Source organism: Alnus glutinosa, chromosome 7 (assembly GCF_958979055.1).
Source record: "Alnus glutinosa chromosome 7, dhAlnGlut1.1, whole genome shotgun sequence".
NCBI classification, from domain to species: domain Eukaryota; kingdom Viridiplantae; phylum Streptophyta; class Magnoliopsida; order Fagales; family Betulaceae; genus Alnus; species Alnus glutinosa.
The window spans coordinates 3644522-3662028 of record NC_084892.1 but is presented as its reverse complement, the minus strand read 5'-3'; the positions used below and the strand labels follow the sequence as shown (position 1 = coordinate 3662028).

General features: G+C 40.9%; 2 protein-coding genes and 1 pseudogene across 2 annotated transcripts; 2 read left to right on the top strand and 1 right to left on the bottom strand.

Annotated features, from left to right (window-relative positions):
• Window positions 1–338: 338 nt before the first annotated feature.
• LOC133872664 (uncharacterized) lies at window positions 339–5820 on the bottom strand. The gene is made up of 2 exons (XM_062310244.1): window positions 3648–5820; window positions 339–3596 (listed from the first exon to the last, which is right to left on the bottom strand). Exons 1-2 carry the CDS (start codon window positions 5818–5820, stop codon window positions 400–402), a joined length of 5370 nt encoding a protein of 1789 aa, XP_062166228.1. The 3' UTR covers window positions 339–399.
• Window positions 5821–10241: 4421 nt separating this feature from the next.
• Window positions 10242–11154, top strand: LOC133872662 (short chain aldehyde dehydrogenase 1-like; annotated as a pseudogene).
• A 3262-nt stretch (window positions 11155–14416) lies between these two features.
• Window positions 14417–16170, top strand: LOC133873124 (short chain aldehyde dehydrogenase 1-like). The gene is made up of 2 exons (XM_062310847.1): window positions 14417–14572; window positions 15328–16170. Exons 1-2 carry the CDS (start codon window positions 14535–14537, stop codon window positions 16124–16126), a joined length of 837 nt encoding a protein of 278 aa, XP_062166831.1. The 5' UTR covers window positions 14417–14534; the 3' UTR covers window positions 16127–16170.
• The last annotated feature ends 1337 nt before the right edge of the window (window positions 16171–17507 follow it).

Sequence of the window (17507 nt, the reverse complement as noted above, 5' to 3'; positions counted from 1 at the left end):
TGATTCGAACCGAGACATTCCTTAATGACTTCGGACAAACTTGACGATTTGTCCGAGTCAATATTGAGAAATGTCCGGGGCGTGCTCCGGGTCGGTTGTATTTTAAACCGAGGGAGCGGCGTCTTGATTTGATCTGGTCTGGTTTGATCTGGTTTGATTTGAACCGAGACATTCCTTTATGACTACGGACAAATTCGGTAATTTGTCCGGGTCAATATTAAGGATATGACCGGTGCGTGCTCCAAGTCGGTTGTATTTCGAACCGTGGGAGCGACGCATTTATTTGATCTGGTCTGGTTTGATCTGGTTTGATTTGAACTGAGATTCCATGCTTTGAATTGATCTGAGAATAAACATATATTGACGGTGCCAGCCCGGTAACAACATAATACAAGCAATTCACATAAAATACTTCTTTAAATGCTCGGCGTTCCAGGCTCTCGGTAATTCCTTGCCGGTAGCATCTACCAGATGATATGCCCCTTTGTCATGGCATCGTATGACTCTGTACGGACCTTCCCATTTTGCTCCGAGCTTTCCTTCGATTGGATCTTTTGTAATCGGGCTCACTTTTCTCAAAACCCAATCTCCCAGTTGGAACTTTCGGGGGCTCACTTTTTTGTTGAAGTAACGGGCGGCTCGGTCTTGGTACGCAGCCCATGTTACCTGCGCTTCGTCTCTTCTTTCTTGTAGCAAATCCAGATTCAGCTTGATTCCTTCGTCATTGAGCCCCGGGTTGTAGTGTGATACTCGGAAGCTGGGCGATCCGACTTCGGCAGGGATAATTGCCTCGGAACCGTAAGTTAAGGAGAAAGGAGTAGCCCCGGTGGGAGTGCGTGTCGTGGTGCGGTAGGCCCAAAGCACCTCGGGTACATATTCCGCCCAAGCTCCTTTCTTTTTGCCAAGCTTCTTCTTTAGTGTTCTGAGAAGAGTCTTGTTCGTAGCTTCTACTTGCCCGTTCGCCGGTGGATATATCGGTGTTGAGTAATAATTTCTGATACGGAGTTCGGCGCACCATTTTCGAAACGGTCCACAGTCAAACTGTTTTCCATTGTCGGTGACAAAAGCATGTGGGATACCGAATCGACATATGATTGAATTCCAGAGAAATTTTACTGCGTTGGCGGTAGTGATAGTGGCGAGTGCCTCGGCTTCAGCCCACTTGGTGAAGTAGTCTACCGCGACAAGGAGAAATTTCCGGCCACCTTTTCCCGGAGGCATAGGCCCGACTATGTCGACCCCCCATTTTGCGAATGGCCACGGCGAAGTGATTGGACTTAGCTTCTCAGGGGGTTGCTTCATCACCCGGGCGAACCTCTGACATTTGTCGCACTTCCGAACGATTTCGACTGAATCTTTGCTCATTGTTGGCCAGTAGTATCCGGCTCTCATCGCTTTGTGAGCCAACATCCGAGAGCCAGAGTGGTTTCCGCAGACTCCTTCGTGTATCTCCTTTAATATATATTCCGCCTCGGAACTTTTAAGACACTTCAAGAGTGGCTCAGTATATCCTCTTCGATAGAGCACACCTCCGATAAGCACGTACCGGGCTGAATGTATTTTTGCCTTCCGAGCTCGCAGCTTTTCCTCGGGTAGGGAACCGTTGCGGAGGTACTGAATGACGTCAGTAGCCCATTCTGGTTCGTCTGATCCTTCTTCAATTTCCATCATGTCGAGTTGTGGATAGATTGAAGGCTTGGTCTGTGTCACCACCCCCCGTGTCGATGTTTTGACGTCAGGCCCGGTACCAGAACCCATTTTAGAAAGGGCATCGGCTCGGGCGTTCTCCTCCCGAGGAACTTTGGTTACGGCGGTTCTGTGAAAGTTAGATTGGCATTTGCGTACCTTTTCGAGGTATTGGATCATCTTTTCACCTTGTGCCTCGGCCGTTCCCTGCACATGGCTGACTACCACCTGAGAGTCGCTTCTGATCTCTACATTCCTTGCTCCCATCTCCCGAGCTATTGAAAGCCCGGACAAAAGTGCTTCATACTCGGCTTCATTATTGGTGGTCACAAAATCCAGTTTGATCGCATATTGAAAAGTTTCTCCATCCGGGCTTGCTAAAGTGACACCGACTCCGCTCTTATGGTTGGCCGAAGAACCATCCACGTATGCTACCCATGTTTCCTTCTCGGGCAGCTCTTCGCTTTCGGGAGTATTGCTAAATTCGAGTAGGAAATCGGCTAGCGCCTGACCCTTGACAGAAGTACGAGGGTGGAACTCTATGTCAAACTGCCCCAATTCTACCGACCAATTTACCAGCCTCCCGGATAGATCCGGTTTTTGTAATATCTTTTTCAGCGGATGCTCGGTTAACACTCGTATAGCGTGCGCCTGAAAATATGGCCTTAATCTCCGGGCCGAGATTATTAAGGCGAAGGCCAATTTTTCAATCCGAGGGTACCTCTCCTCGGCTCCATGGAGTGCTTTACTAGTGAAATAAACTGGTTTCTGAATGCCTGAGTCTTCTCGGACCAAAGCTGAACTGACCGCCGAGGGTGATACTGCGAGATAAAGATACAGGATTTCTCCTTCCTCGGGGCTGCTCAACAGCGGCGGGTTGGTCAGATATTCTTTTAACTTCTTGAAGGCTTCCTCGCACTCACTGCTCCACACGAAGGCCTTTCTCAAAATCTTGAAGAATGGGAGACACTTGTCGGTGGATCGGGAGATGAACCGGTTGAGGGCTGCTATTCTCCCAGTCAGCTGTTGTAATTGCTTGGTGGTCCGAGGAGGTTGCATGCTGAGGACAGCACTCACCTTCTCGGGATTTGCCTCGATTCCTCTCTGTGAAACCATGAATCCCAAGAATTTTCCTGAGGAAACGCCGAAAGCACATTTGGCCGGGTTGAGCTTCATCTTATGACTCCTTAGTGTTTCGAAAGTTTCCCCCAGGTCGGCTATATGGCCGGCGGCTCGTATGCTCTTGACAAGCATGTCGTCAACATAGACTTCCACGTTTCGTCCGATTTGATCTTGGAACATTTTATTGACGAGCCTCTGGTATGTAGCCCCGGCGTTCTTTAGACCGAACGGCATCATTTTGTAACAGTAGAGACCTCTGTCGGTAATGAATGACGTTTTTTCTTGGTCGGCTTCATCCATGTGAATTTGGTTGTACCCTGAGAAGGCGTCCATGAATGTTAAAAGTTCATGACCGGATGTAGAGTCTACAAGCAGATCGATCCGAGGTAACGGGAAGCTATCCTTGGGACATGCTTTGTTGAGATCGGTGAAGTCAACACACATTCTCCACTTCCCGGTGGCTTTTTTGACTAAAACCACGTTGGCCAACCATTCTGGGTAGTCTACTTCTCGGATAAACCCAGCCCGCAACAGTTTGTGTACTTCCTCGGCAATGGCTTGGTTCCGTTCCGGTGCGAAAGTCCTTCTTCGTTGTTTAACCGGTCGATAGCTTGGATCCACCATTAGCTTGTGGGCTATTACGGATGGGGGTATTCCTGGCATGTCCTCGTGGCTCCATGCGAATACATCTTTGTTTCTTCTAAGGAATGCAACCAGAGCTTCCTTCATTTCAGGGGGAAGCTGCGCGCCGATTCGGACTTTCTTCTTCGAGTCACCGAGCTCGAATTCTTCCAGCTCCTCGACCGGCTCCCCCAACGGTGATTGCTATTTTTCTTCACCTTTTTCCTTCTCTCCGAATCTCGCGGCTTCCGGGAGCTTCTTCAAACTTGTATTGTAACATTCTCGGGCCATCCTCTGGTCTCCTTTTTCGACACCGATGCCTTCTTCGGTGGGGAATTTCATGCTCAAGTGAGGAGTTGAGGTTACAGCCCTAAATTCGTTGAGAGCTGTTCTCCCGAGGATAACATTGTAGGCCGACGGTCGGTCGATTATTAAGAACCGGACCATTACCGTCCTCTGCCTTGGGTACATTCCTGCTGTGACCGGAAGCTCAATGGACCCAAGTGGGAGTACTTTCTCTCCTGTAAATCCCACAAGCGAATATCTTGCCGGGATCACCTTACTTCTATCGATCTTCATCCGCTCGAAGGCTGACTTGTAAAGGATGTCAGCCGAGCTTCCTGTGTCAACCAAGACGCGGTGTATTTTGTGGTTGGCTATGGCCAGACTCAGCACCAGAGCGTCGGTATGCGGGAGTGATACCCCTGCGTAATCATCGTCCGAGAACCCGATCACTTGTGCGTCTCGTTTTTGGGACTTTGGAGGTTTCTGCACCGAGTATACCTCGAAATCCCGTAACTGTCTTGCATATGCCTTCCGCGCCGAGCTAGATTCTCCACCTCCACCGAAACCCCCCGAAATTGTCTGTATTTCCAGGAGGTTTTCCTGCCGTTCTGGTCTGGCTCGGCTCCTACTTCTTTCTCGTGCAGCCCGAGGATCTGGTCTGCGTTCTTGTTCCCTTGCTCTTTCTTGGTTTCTTCCCCGATCATCCCGGGAATTGTTTTGATCCGGATGTTGCCGATTCTGATGGTGGCGGTTGCTGTGCTCTGGGTTTTGCTGAATTCTCTGATCTGCGAGGAAACGGACAAGTTTTCCGTTTTCTATGAAACGTTCAATCAGAAGCCTCAAGGATATGCAGGCTTCTGTACGATGCCCGGTGGTGTCATGAAACGCACAGTACTGGTCAGCGTATCGTGAATGCGGATTTGCGAGCACCGGTCTGGGCTTCCGGTACGTCGGGTCTCGCTTTATTTCCAGGAGAACATCCATAATGGGTGCATTGAGGGGTGTCCAGTTGTTACCCCTTAGGGACTCTTGATCCCGCTTCGGCCTGGCCTCTTCTTCTGGAACCCGCTTCCGTTCTTCTTTCCGAGGATTTTTCTTTTTTGGGTTCCCGGAAGTGGATGGGCGAGTAGCCTCGGGTCCCAACAGAGCTCGGAGTGTCTCCTCCTGGTTAATGTACTTCTCGGCTTTACTCATAAAGCCATCTAAATTCTGAGGGGGCTTCCTGGCTATGTCAGCCATTAGTGCTCCATCTTTTCGGATTCCCTGAAAGAGAGCTCCGTAGATGAAATCATCCGTTGCTGCTTCAGCTTCAAGTCTAGCCTGGTTGAACCTCATAAAGAAATCTCTGAGGGATTCCTCGGGTCCTTGGTGCATTGACATTAAGGATCCTGACGGTTTTCTTCTGACCCTGCCGGCCATGAATTGCGTCAGGAACATCCTGCCGAGGTCCTCGAAATGATGAATGGAATTTGGCGGGAGGCTCCTGAACCAGTCACGGGCATTGCCTGAGAGGGTCAAGGGGAAGGCTCGGCAGGCCACCATCTCGGGTGTTCGATGGAGATCTATGTGAGCTCTGAAATTATCTAGGTGCTCCACAGGATCTTCAAGTCCCGTATAAAACGGGATCTCTGGTACTTTGAATTTCTCAGGAAGGCAGATATTTGCCACCTCCTCGGTGAATGGGGAGGTGGTCTTCTGTAGAAGGTTTTCCACCAAGGAAGCTTTTCCCTTATCGTTCCGTTGAATAGCTGCGGTTAGAACATTGCATCTTTGTTCCAACCGAGCAATCATGCCTTCTACCGCCCTTGCTGCTTCGGGTTGAACAGGTGGAGGATTTCCCGGGACTTCTTCTTCTTTGTTCGGCTCCTCCGTTCCTTCGACTCGGCTGCCTTCCTCTCGATTTCCTGGGTCAGTGATAGTTCGGTGAAGTTCTGGAACCCGGGTTTGAAGGACAGCATTCATGGTGGCCAAATCCTCGATGCTCTTGGCCATCTGCTCCATTCTTTCATTCAGGAGAGCGAATTGGGGATCGTTGGAGTTTCCTTCGTCTCGGGCATTTCGGTCATCCCGAGGAACTCGGTTGGTTTCTGATCGAGTATTCACCATAACGGATTTTTTATGAAAACGATATAAGTCGTTCCCACAGACGGCGCCAAACTGTTGAGACAGTTTCCGGTAGGTGACGTGTCGATCAGATGTTGGATAAAGTTGCTCCCGGTTGTATCTGGTTCACCTGAAAAGTAGAGCTGCGTCGGGGGGTTCCGACAACCCCGCTCCGATGCTTAAGTAAGTGTATGGTTCTGAGAATAAATGCGCAGAATAATGCCAAAGAGACTGATTAGCATGTACCTTTGCGACTGAAGCAGTTCTTGTATTTATAGAGGTTATGGAGCAGTTCTATTAGCTTCACAATTCGTGCATGAGGCGGTTGGAGGAGACGTGGCTCCATGTAAACAACTCTTCCAGATTCCGTAGATCTCGGTGGTATCATGGGGTCCCATGACATGCGTCGTGTCCTTAGATTCAGGGTACTGCCGAGACGCACGACTTCCATGACGAGCATCGTGTCCCTTAGATTCCGGGTGCTGCCGAGACGCCTGCAGATACGGATACCAACTATCATTTGGATCGCCAACTCAGTCCAGTTGCAACAGACTTGGGCTCAAGTGGCCTCAATGGGCCCGGGTAGATTATATTTCACAGTTTCCGACATTTGGGCCTGGTCGGGTGGATCAGAGAGGGCCCAAATCCCGGATTGGGCCCAACAGCCGAGAAGATCTATATTTGTCCCAACAGGTAATTTAGATTTTTTCCAAATCATTTTCTTTTTTGTAAGTGGGAATTTAAATTTGAGAGAAGTGCTACACTTACCAAATCTTCTTTCCAAAGGTTAGTTCCCAAGTGATGTACGTATTACCATCGATCCCATGAGATGAAAACATATTTTTCAAAATAATAGATTACAAATGGCGGTAACACATCATTTGAAAAATAACTTTTAAGAATAAAATTTAGTAATTAAATGTATCATATTCCTTTAGATTTTAGACGATCGAGCATCCTATGGATTTAGGGTTTCGTCACCCGAGGACGGAGAATAATATTCAGAAGGCAACATTAAGTCACTGTCATTAGTCTTGGAGGACGAGTGACTCACTTTGTTATGTTTCTCTTTGCAAGCTAAGCTTTCATAGAATGCTGGAGGGTTGTTATCAAAGGAGCACAAAGAAGGATTGAAAGAGCTAGGATCGCCAAATTGGGCTTGCAAATTCGAGCGAGTAATCTGGTGATTCATGGTTGGGCAAGAGGATGACGAGCTACAAGTAAAAGAAAGTGGGAAAGGGGTGGTTGAGTTCCACTATGGAGATGGTGGTTACTATAAAAAGCGTCATAATTAACCAAATTATTCTTTGGAATAAAACAAAATCCTTCCGCCTCCTACGAGGCCTTATCCATCGCCTCCGGATATCTAACCTTGATCCTCCTTGTTAAATCACTACCAATCTCAAAAGCTTAAGTGATAAGTTCATGAGTTTGAACTTTGGCTTCACAATTCACCCCCTTCATTTCAGTTAAATATTTAACATGTTGGACATCACCTATATTAAAATGGAATTTGAGCCCACATGTGAGAGGGAGTGTTAAAGTATTAATTAAATGATTAAATTTACATATTCTTATAAGATTAAGCTTTTAGAATAAATGGTATTTTAACACTTCCAAAATCCCAGCCTCAACCCCGCCTTGCCGCCTCCTCAGACCCACTACAACATACTCCTCCTCCTTCTCCCAGAACTGCCTTTGTTTTAAGATTTGGTTTCTTCAAAGCTCAATTAATTGTCAACTTCCACCAGCTACACCCACCAACGCGCCTCTACACCGTTTTCACCAACCACCCCGCTTCCCGTCGCCGCCTCATGTGCTTCTGCTTGGCTTTCACACGCTTTTGTCGTCACTGCTGTTGGTGCTGCTGATTTTTGGGTGCGGTGATTTATTCAGTTATTCTCTTTGTATTTGTGTTGTATTTTATTGTTTTCTTTAGGTTTTAGCATCTCTGTCGATGTTTGTTGATTTTTTCTTGTTGGGGTTCGGGAAGAGTTGAATGATCTTTTGAGGTTTGTGCTTCTTGGTTGTGCTGTCCTTGATACTCCTTGTCAAACCGCCTAAACCTGCGGCCCATTTTCTTGGTATTTTCTTTTCTTTTGAACTAGTTTTATTATTTTGGGGCTTATTGTTGAGTCATCCAGTCATTTGTTATGATTTTTATTTTTTATGTTTTTATTTTTTTTATTTTTTGTCTATTCAAATATGGGAAAAAGGGGGAAAGGCATTTGTTATGATTGTTGTTTGTAGTTTGTTTTTACTTTTTTTTTTTTAAAAAAAAAAAAGTTGGAAAAGACACTCGCTATATGTGTTTACTTACAAAAGGACGCTACATTATCCCTACAACATGTGACACACACTTACCTTCTAATCATGAAAGCAAGATAAGAAAGAAAGAGCCTAATTATCAAATAAAGTAAAAAAAACTTGCAAGAGCCACGAGGTTAGGACAAATGCTTCACACATTTTAATCATATCTCGTTGCAAGTAAAGGCCATGGCCATTCAGGTCTCAACGTGCCTCCTGGCCTCTACTGATAAAAGAAGAATAGAATCCAAAGTCTTCTTGGAAAGGGCCAGCCGGCCAGGGGCATATCTATATCTGTCTCCACATTTATAACTAAACAATAAATTTTTATTTCGATGACGTCCAAAAACATAAATAACTGTTATTTAAAAAAAGGAAAAAAAAAAAAAAAAAAAAAAAAAAGCCAAACAAATGATTTTAAATAAAATATAAATTCAATACAAAAAATCAAATATAACCGATTGCTACAAGTCATTTCTCGTCACTAATAGCGCTAACCGCAACTTCTTCTTCTTTATGTATTTTTTTTTTAAAGTTTAGGAAATTAGACTTTTTTTTTTCTTTTTTTAATTCAAATAAACTCCATGATAGCTTTCCTAATTATTAAATATTCTTTAAAAAATAAATGCTAAAGAAAAGAGAGAGGAAAAATTAAGCCTTTTTATATTAAACTATATTTTTTAAAAAAAAAAAAATAAATGCTTGAAACGAGAAAGATGAAAGAAAAAACTTTTTTATATTAAAATGGTATTAAGAGAAGAAAAATTATTAATTTAAATTTGGGGCAGCACTCTTTGGTTCCAGTTTAGGAAATATCAAAAGAATCCGAAAATAATAAACCAAGACTCCTTAGAAGAGGGTTGAATAGGCATATGCTAATAATATGTGAAATTTAAAAATTAACCATCATACAAATAATTACCAAATATTATGAAAGCAATAAATCGATCAACACAAGTAATTTAGTGATGAAGTGAAATTCTTTGAACCTCAAAGAGAAAAATCATTTCGAGGCAGTCAAATCTAAGAAATCAATCAACTATAGAAGAATGAGAAATTACAAGATGTTCATACTCACAAAACTTTTGCAATAGATACACATTTATACTAGACAAGTAACCCACTTGCTTGCTACCACAATAATTCTCTCAGAGCCTCTGAAAAACTCATCTATTTGATCTCTTTTTTATCGGAACTACAATGGACTTTAGTTGTTGATGAACGGTTATGGTTTAAAAAAAGAAAAAAAAAAAAAAAAAAAAAAAAAAAAAAAAAAAGGACTCTAAGAGAGATGCATTTAAAACATAAAAATAGCTTTTTCTCTCTTAGCACATGAAGGAAATACTATTTTTTCTCTAGAAATATCGCCTCTAATCCCCTATAAAAAATTATGCTTAGATACCCTTAAGGAAAACTTAATTCTAGTTGGAATAGAATTTCAGCAACACTAGGTTCTAGTTGGAGAAATCCTAAAAGGAGAAGGAAACTTTGGATAGAATTCGCCTAGATTTTTGGGCTTATATTTTAGGGCGCGTTTTGCATACTAAACGTTCAAATTAGGAAAATCTTCTTTCAAAGAGATTGTCTCTTTTTAAGTTAGCTTTCTAATGCCCCACTAATTTCACATGAATCCGATACTTAAGCCAAAAATTTTGATCACAACACTAAGATGTGCACAGAATGACTCTCAATATAGAATTGAATCAAATCCGATTGTAACTCCAATTAATGAAATCCTGATTGGCTCATTTATTTAATCAACTTAACCACATTATATAGGTCTTTCAATTTGAGTTGGGTTCAATCCACTTGAATTTGAGTCCATCGTCAACCCTAAAAGCCTAATAGAATCTATTTCAGGACACCCTTTTTTAGAACTTTTTCGAACATTCAGAAACATAGAATAAACCAGGTTTTAAATAAGTTACTTCCTGTGCTCTAGCTTTAAAGCAGAGTTCAGCTCCATATTACGAGTCGGTGAATGCGCTGGGACCTACCACTCAAGGGTTCAACAGAGCATATTTTCCTTATAAAACGATCTCCATACCAGCCGATCTTCACATTGAAAGAGAGTTTCACAGTCTCACTCTCACAGTATCACTAACAATAAGCTAAAGATGAAAGGTGCTTCCTTACTAGCTCCCATTGCCAAGAGGTAAACAAAGCAAACAGTCATAACACAGTTTCTTTTATCTGTGACGCATGTATACTGAGCTAGCTTTTGATTATGCAGGTTGGAAGGGAAGGTAGCCTTGATAACCGGAGGCGCCAGTGGAATTGGCGAGACTACGGCAAGGCTATTCGTTCGGCATGGTGCTAAGGTTATCATTGCTGACATACAAGACGACCTTGGGTACTCCGTCTGCCGCGACATAGGCACCACTGATGACATCTCCTATGTCCATTGCGATGTCACAAGCGAATATGATGTCCACAATGCTGTCAACATTGCAGTCTCAAAGCATGCCAAACTTGACATATTGTTCAGCAACACAGACATTACTAACGCTGATGACGGCATCTTAGACTTTGACAGGAAGAAATACAACAGGGTCTTTAACGTGAACGTCTTGGGGGGATTCCTGGCAGCCAAACACGCTGCTAAACTAATGATTCCAGCGAAAAAAGGCAGCATTTTATTCTCATCAAGCACTGCGTCAGTGATACATGGAGAAACCGGCCCGCACATTTACGCGGCGTCCAAGTATGCGCTGGTGGGATTGACCAAGAATTTTTGTGTGTAGTTGGGGGAGTATGGAATTAGAGTTAATTGCTATCACCATCCGGCGTGGCTACTCATTTGCTAAGGAATGTGTCTGGAATACAGGATAAGAAGATGTGGAAGACATGATTTGTTCTTTGGCAAATTTGAAAGGGGTGGTGTTCAGGACAGACGATATTGCTGAGGCAGCATTGTTCTTGACGAGCGATGAGTCCAAGTACGTGAGTGACCTCAACCTAGTCTTGGATGGCGGTCATAGCACCACCAACAAAGCTATTAGGGACGCCAAAGAAAAGCATCATTCTTAACAACCCAATATCATATATATATATATATATATATATTTAATTCAAATAATTTGATAATTTATGTAATTGTTTCAAATTCGATCTGTTTCTTTGAGTTTGTCTGCAATTGCAATGCATTCTATCAATCAAACCTTCGTGATGGTGTAACAGCAATAAAATAGAATCTTCAAATTGGTTAGCACTAAGCAATAGATTTAAAAATGGAAAATTTACTACATTACTCTCATATATTTCCAAAGGACAATCATTTAAAAATAAAATACACGTGCCCCAAACTACCACTTAATTTGAAATATTCTTTCAAAAATTCAATTTTTACAATATACCCTGATTAAATATCAAAGAGATTGCAATCACGGGCGGGCCCAAGGCTTGTGTCCCCTCAAAACCTTTAAAATTTGTCTTAAAGTATATATAATTATAAATTTGTCCCATCTAAATTTTTTTTTTGTCCCTCCAAAATAATATTTGCATCCCCCTTTATTTTTATTTTTAGTTTTGCCTCATCTTCTAACATAAAACAAAACCAAAAAAAAAAAAAAAAAACCTTAAAATACCCCCATTTATTTAGTTTTCCTCCATATTCTAGTTCGCTAGCTCCTAATTAGAAACTCAATTTGGTTTGGGACTCTGAGTGATTATTTTGCAGTCATTTTGGTTCACAATATTTATTTTAGCATCACAAGTTAAATGATTTAATCATTTATAATTGCACCATTGTTTTACTCGACTTTTAGTAAAAATATAATTGCATCATTTATAAATGACAAAAATGAATAAGGCAAAAAAAACAGGAAAAAAAAAATGCAATAAGGCAAAAATTTAGGAAAAAAGGAAAACATTCAAGAAAAAATAAACGAAAAAATAAAATGAAGATGAAAAAAGACAAGACAAAAGACAAGAAAACCCAAATCGAACTTCAAACTTGATGAAATACCTTGCAATATCTCTCAACTTCAAGATTTTCCTTCAGCTCCACAAACTATTTTGAGAAACTTTAATGCTCCATTGTTTTGACATAAAATGTTTTTTGTCATAAAATGTTTTTAGAAAATTATTTTTATCGTTTAGCTCGTACGAAAAAATATCCATGGTGTAAAACAGAATCCGGCAACATCCGACTGCCGCCGTTGAATTCTAACCAGTTCGTCGGAATCTAGTCCTCCAAAACCCAGAGACGTTGCTGGATTCCGGCAGTGGTGCCAATGCCGCCGGATTCTGGCAATCGAATACCAAAATTCGAAGATTTTTGAAGGTAAAGTCGGGCTACCAACAAACTCCAATGCCCAACGGTGACTAATTCCCACAAACGTACGTGCAAGAATAAAGAGTTTAAATCCAGAAAACGATTTACAGTTTTCAAAACAGTAAATTATTTTCCAAAAATTAAATAAGCTTTTACAATCAAACTGAAAATGATTTTCGTTGACCATTTTTTTCGCCCTCACCAAACACTGAAAAATGCATAAAATATTTTTAAAAAAATATTTTACGCCAAAGCTCGAGCAAAGAGGTTCCAAACATGCCTCGTAACCGAGGCTTTATTCAATTGTTATTCATTACAAAAATTGTCATATGCTAGGAAGGACATAACCGGTGAAGTCTGAAGCAGTACGTAAGTTCTAACACATGTTTTGAGTCAATGATCCTTTATTTTAGCCCAACTGTTGACATCGTCATTTTCATTGAACAACTAACAGGGCTGACTTTTTCAACATAGGTTTAAGTTTGATCTCTTAGGAAGTTTAATCAATTTCTTGTAATTTTTAGAGCAAACCACTAAATTGGATTCTTTTAGGTCTTACAAAAATTTGATTTGGTTATCTATCGAGCTAAAGTGTAAGTGGAAGTTTGGAGCACGGTGGAAGTTGAAGTGTTGAGATGCAAGGAACCCAATTTTTATTTATAGGTTACTTGATACTTATTTCATATTTGGTTAATATTGTAATATTCTCTATTTACGGATTAATTGTACCATACTTTGTATTTACTCTAAACCCTATAAATAGGAACCTTTATATTGTAGACAAACAAGTCAATGAGCATAATGTAACTCTTAAGGCTAATTCGTAGTGATGGACGTAGGTGTTTAACACCGAACTACCCATAATTTATTGTGTTCTTTTTTCTCTCTTATTTTCGCATTTATTATTCTATTTTAGATTTCTTCAAATAACTAACAAAAAAAAAAAAAAAAAAACCCTTTTGTTCTTGGAGGACGAGTGAATCACTTTGTTCTGTTTCTCTTTGCAAGCTTTCATCAGGGGCACAGTTTAAACTGTACCACATTTGGTAGCCCTTGCCTTTCCAAGACCAGTCAAGTATGCCCGGAAGTGATAGAATGCTGGAGGGTTGTTCTCAAAGGAGCACAAAGAAGAAGAATACATGTTTTTGTACGTAGTTTTTTTAACCGTCTAAATTTAATTTAATTTTTTCTTTTTCATGAAAAAATTAAAATTAAATTTGAAACATTAAAAGAATTACATTTTTTTTTTTTTTTAAGCACATGAACCAAATCCTTCTCAATTATTTCTCCCTTCCTTGCATTCCCAGAAAACCAAAAAGCAGAGTTCACCTCCACATTCAACAATTGCTTTGCGACGAGTCAATGGCGGCGCCAGGCGCTACCACCCAAGAACTGTCGACGTAAGTATGGAATATGACTATTTCTATGGTGTAATCCTAATATGTTACGTTACATCTCTTCCTTTTTTTATCTTTATCTTATTATTTTGTTTTATATTTATCTATTAGCTAGAGTCTATCTTTAAGTAAGGAATAAAGGGATAGTATATTGTCCATGAGTAGTTGAGTATTATCTTTAATTATTATCTCTTTATTAATAGTTGTTAGTGATAAGATAATCATTAGGATTAGATTAGTTAATATTAGGATTAAAGTTTATTTGAATTTGAATATTAAAAGTTTAGGTATTATCTATTTGTAATTTTATTTGAAGACCATTTGGTCATTAATGAAAGATAAGAAGTTGAATTATTGTATAATAAATACAGTTTACTGTGTTTTGGGAGTTCTTGGCTCACTCAAAACAGCTGACCTATCTATTTCTTGTGTTCTTTGTCAATTGGCTCACATCAATCTATTTGTTTTCACCTTTATAAAATATTTTAAATATTTTTTCAAAGAACCTTCTTCAACCAAAAAAATGTTGTTGGTTTGGTAGACAAAAACAGAGCCATTGGGTTGGTAGAAATAAACAGAGCCATTTTCCTTATAGAACATCGCAGTTGACACCCTCGTCCAGTGGAGCCCCCACACAAGGAGAAAATGTCGTTGGGTTGGTAGAAATAAACAGAGCCTTTTTTTCCTTATAAAACGCCGCCCTCCATAACACCTGATCTTCACATTGAAAGTTAAAGATGAAAGGTGCTTCCTTGCTAGCTCCAATTGCCAAGAGGTAAGCAAAGCTAATTAACGGTGTTTTTGTGGATTGGTGGAAGTGAATTTGGTTTTCTCTTTTCATTCTTAAACATGCTTGACTTGCTATAAAAAAAAATGCTCTTTCTGATGGTTCAAAGCTACTGCAATGGGGTTTTAGTGGGGATGTCTATTGCAGTTTTTTCAGAAGCCTTATTGAGGACCGTGAGTATATTTTCCTTAATTGTGGGTTTAGTAGGAGACTGTGGTGCCATGTTATGTTTAAGTGCAATTTGTTAAATATTCCTATTTGCTGGGATGAAGTGATCTTTGTGGGGATTCAGCACTAGTGCAAGAAGAATTTAAAAGCTAACTTGTGCCGATTAGCTTTTGGTGCTACAATCTATAATCTGTGAAAGAATATAAATGAGATTAGACATGAGGTTATTCAACGAACTCTCTGGAAAGTCAAAGCTCGAGTTGTTATCAAAGGAAAATTTGGCAAGATAGCTCCATGTTGCAATTGGGGTATAGATTCGAATATTCTAGTTTAGTTGTTTTTGTTTTGTTGTTTGTTGCCTGGTAGATATATAGAGAGGATTGGTGGGGATGATACTTGTTTAGTCTTAGTGTGATTTAGTTTTTACTAAACAGAGAATTGTAGTAGTTTGTTTGTTGATATAAAAGTTATTCATTCATCCAAAGAAAAAGAAAAAAAGCTTACAGTGTCTCTATTCAGTCATAACGCGTTTCTTTGATCTGTCATGCATATATACTGAGCTTTTGATTATGCAGATTGGAAGGGAAGGTAGCCTTGATAACCGGTGGCGCCAGTGGAATTGGCGAGACAACGGCAAGGCTATTCGTTCAACATGGTGCTAAGGTTATCATTGCTGACGTCCAAGACGACCTTGGTCACTCCATTTGCAGCGACATAAGCACCGGTGATGACACGATCTCCTATGTCCATTGCGATGTTACCAACGAATCTGATGTCCAAAATGCTGTCAACACTGCGGTCTCAAAGCATGCCAAACTTGACATATTGTTCAGCAATGCAGGAATTACTAACGCTGATGAGGGCATCTTAGACTTCCACCGCGAGAAATTCAGCAGGGTCTTTAACGTGAACGTCTTAGGGGGATTCCTGGCAGCCAAATACGGTGCCAAAGTAATGATTCCAGCAAAAAAGGGCAGCATTCTATTCACATCAAGCATTGCGTCAGTGATACATGGAACTACCCCGCACATCTACACGGCGTCCAAGCATGCGCTAGTGGGACTAAGCAAGAATTTGTGTGCGGAGTTGGGGCAGTATGGAATTAGAGTCAATTGCATATCACCTGCCGGCGTGGCCACTCCTTTGCTAAGGAATGTGTCTGGAATACAGGATAAGAAGACGTTGGAAGACATGATTTGTTCCTCGGCAAATCTGAAAGGCGTGGTGCTCGGGACGGACGATGTTGCAGAGGCAGCACTGTTCTTGGCGAGCGATGAGTCCAAGTACGTGAGTGGCCTCAACCTAGTCTTGGACGGCGGTCATAGCACCACCAACAAAGCTATTAGGGACGCCAAAGAAAATCATCGTTCTTAAAAACCCAATATTATATATATGATAAATGTTTTGTTTTCATATCTTATTCATCTCCATACAAAAGATATACATAGATTTTTTTCGAATTATATGATAATTTATGTAATTGTTGACATTCTGTTTGTTTGACTGCCTGCAATTGCAATGTATTCCATCAAACCAAACTTCGTGTTGGTACAGCAATACAATAAAATTCTCAAATTGGTACACCGTTTGATGCCTCTTATTCAGGATTTTTTTCTTGCTAATTTTTATTCATCAAACGGTGCTAAATTTGTTGTGGTATGACTTGGATTACTCAAGTCTTGTAGTCGGGCCCGCTGGTTTTTCCTTGTCCTCTTGGGTGTTGGAGACTCTTTTACGAGTTGTGTTTGGAATTGGAGACCTCTCTCTCCAAGTCTGATTCCTATTTGGAGAAAGAGAAGAGAATAGGCCAACTTTGACCGACTTGTTTTCTTATAAAAGGCATGTGGGGCTTGTTTGGCAAGAGTAACAAATATTTTCCTTTCCTTCTTCACTTATTCCAAAATCAATCAATTTCAAAACATTCTAACTTTATATTACATCAATAATTTTTTATTATTATTTAAATAAAAAAAATTCACAACAATTCAAAACTTTTTCACTTTTCTATACAAATTCTTTTTACTTTATATCACATCTATCACTTCTAACTCCCGCTGCCAATTCTCCTTCCCTTACTAAACAAGGCCGTGATGTTTAGCCTTCGTAGACAAGTGGAGTGTGCTGGCGGAAACTGCAAAGAGTAAAATCAAAGTATCACCTTTGAGTCACCTAGCTCACTCCACCGACTTTCACCATTCCCAAACTCCCCAGTTCGTTCACCATCCTAATCGTATATAACACCTCCGTCCAAACAACAACCCTCACCAGTCATCACAAATTAATACTCCATGGACGAGGAAGGCTTCGTAGTGGTGGGAAAGCGAGGTAAATTGAGGCGATCAATGTCATTTGATGGACTCTCTCTTTTTTCTCGAAAAATAGAAGAACAATTATATTCTCATTCTCCTCTAAAAATTTTGAATCGTCCTTGCGACATCGTCGTTAATATGCATATTATGCCGCAAAGGAGAGAGGATACAGATCGAGATGTTAGGCCGATTTCGAGATGGTATCAGTTTCAGGTACTTGCATTACTTCCACTCAAGTCTGAGGAAGCATAAATCTTTCCATTTTGGGAGGGTTTTATTCCAAAAGCCTCCACCTCGGAAATTATAGGATCCAATCTATACTATGTAGATGGCCTATACCTTTCTGATTATTATTGTTTTCCACATTCGGTTCCCAATGTTCTCAAATTGGATCTTACCTCTTACACCCCAAATTTGGTACCGGCAGATAATTCTATGATTTCCCT

Bases quoted from the DNA above. Each gene is read 5' to 3' on its own strand.
- LOC133872664 (XM_062310244.1), bottom strand. From the start codon at position 5,820: ATGGTGAATACTCGATCAGAAACCAACCGAGTTCCTCGGGATGACCGA. The intron at 3,597-3,647 runs GTGAAGAAAAAT...AGGAGCTGGAAG, and splicing joins ATTCGGAGAGAAGGAAAAAG to AATTCGAGCTCGGTGACTCG.
- LOC133873124 (XM_062310847.1), top strand. From the start codon at position 14,535: ATGAAAGGTGCTTCCTTGCTAGCTCCAATTGCCAAGAG. The intron at 14,573-15,327 runs GTAAGCAAAGCT...TTGATTATGCAG, and splicing joins CTAGCTCCAATTGCCAAGAG to ATTGGAAGGGAAGGTAGCCT.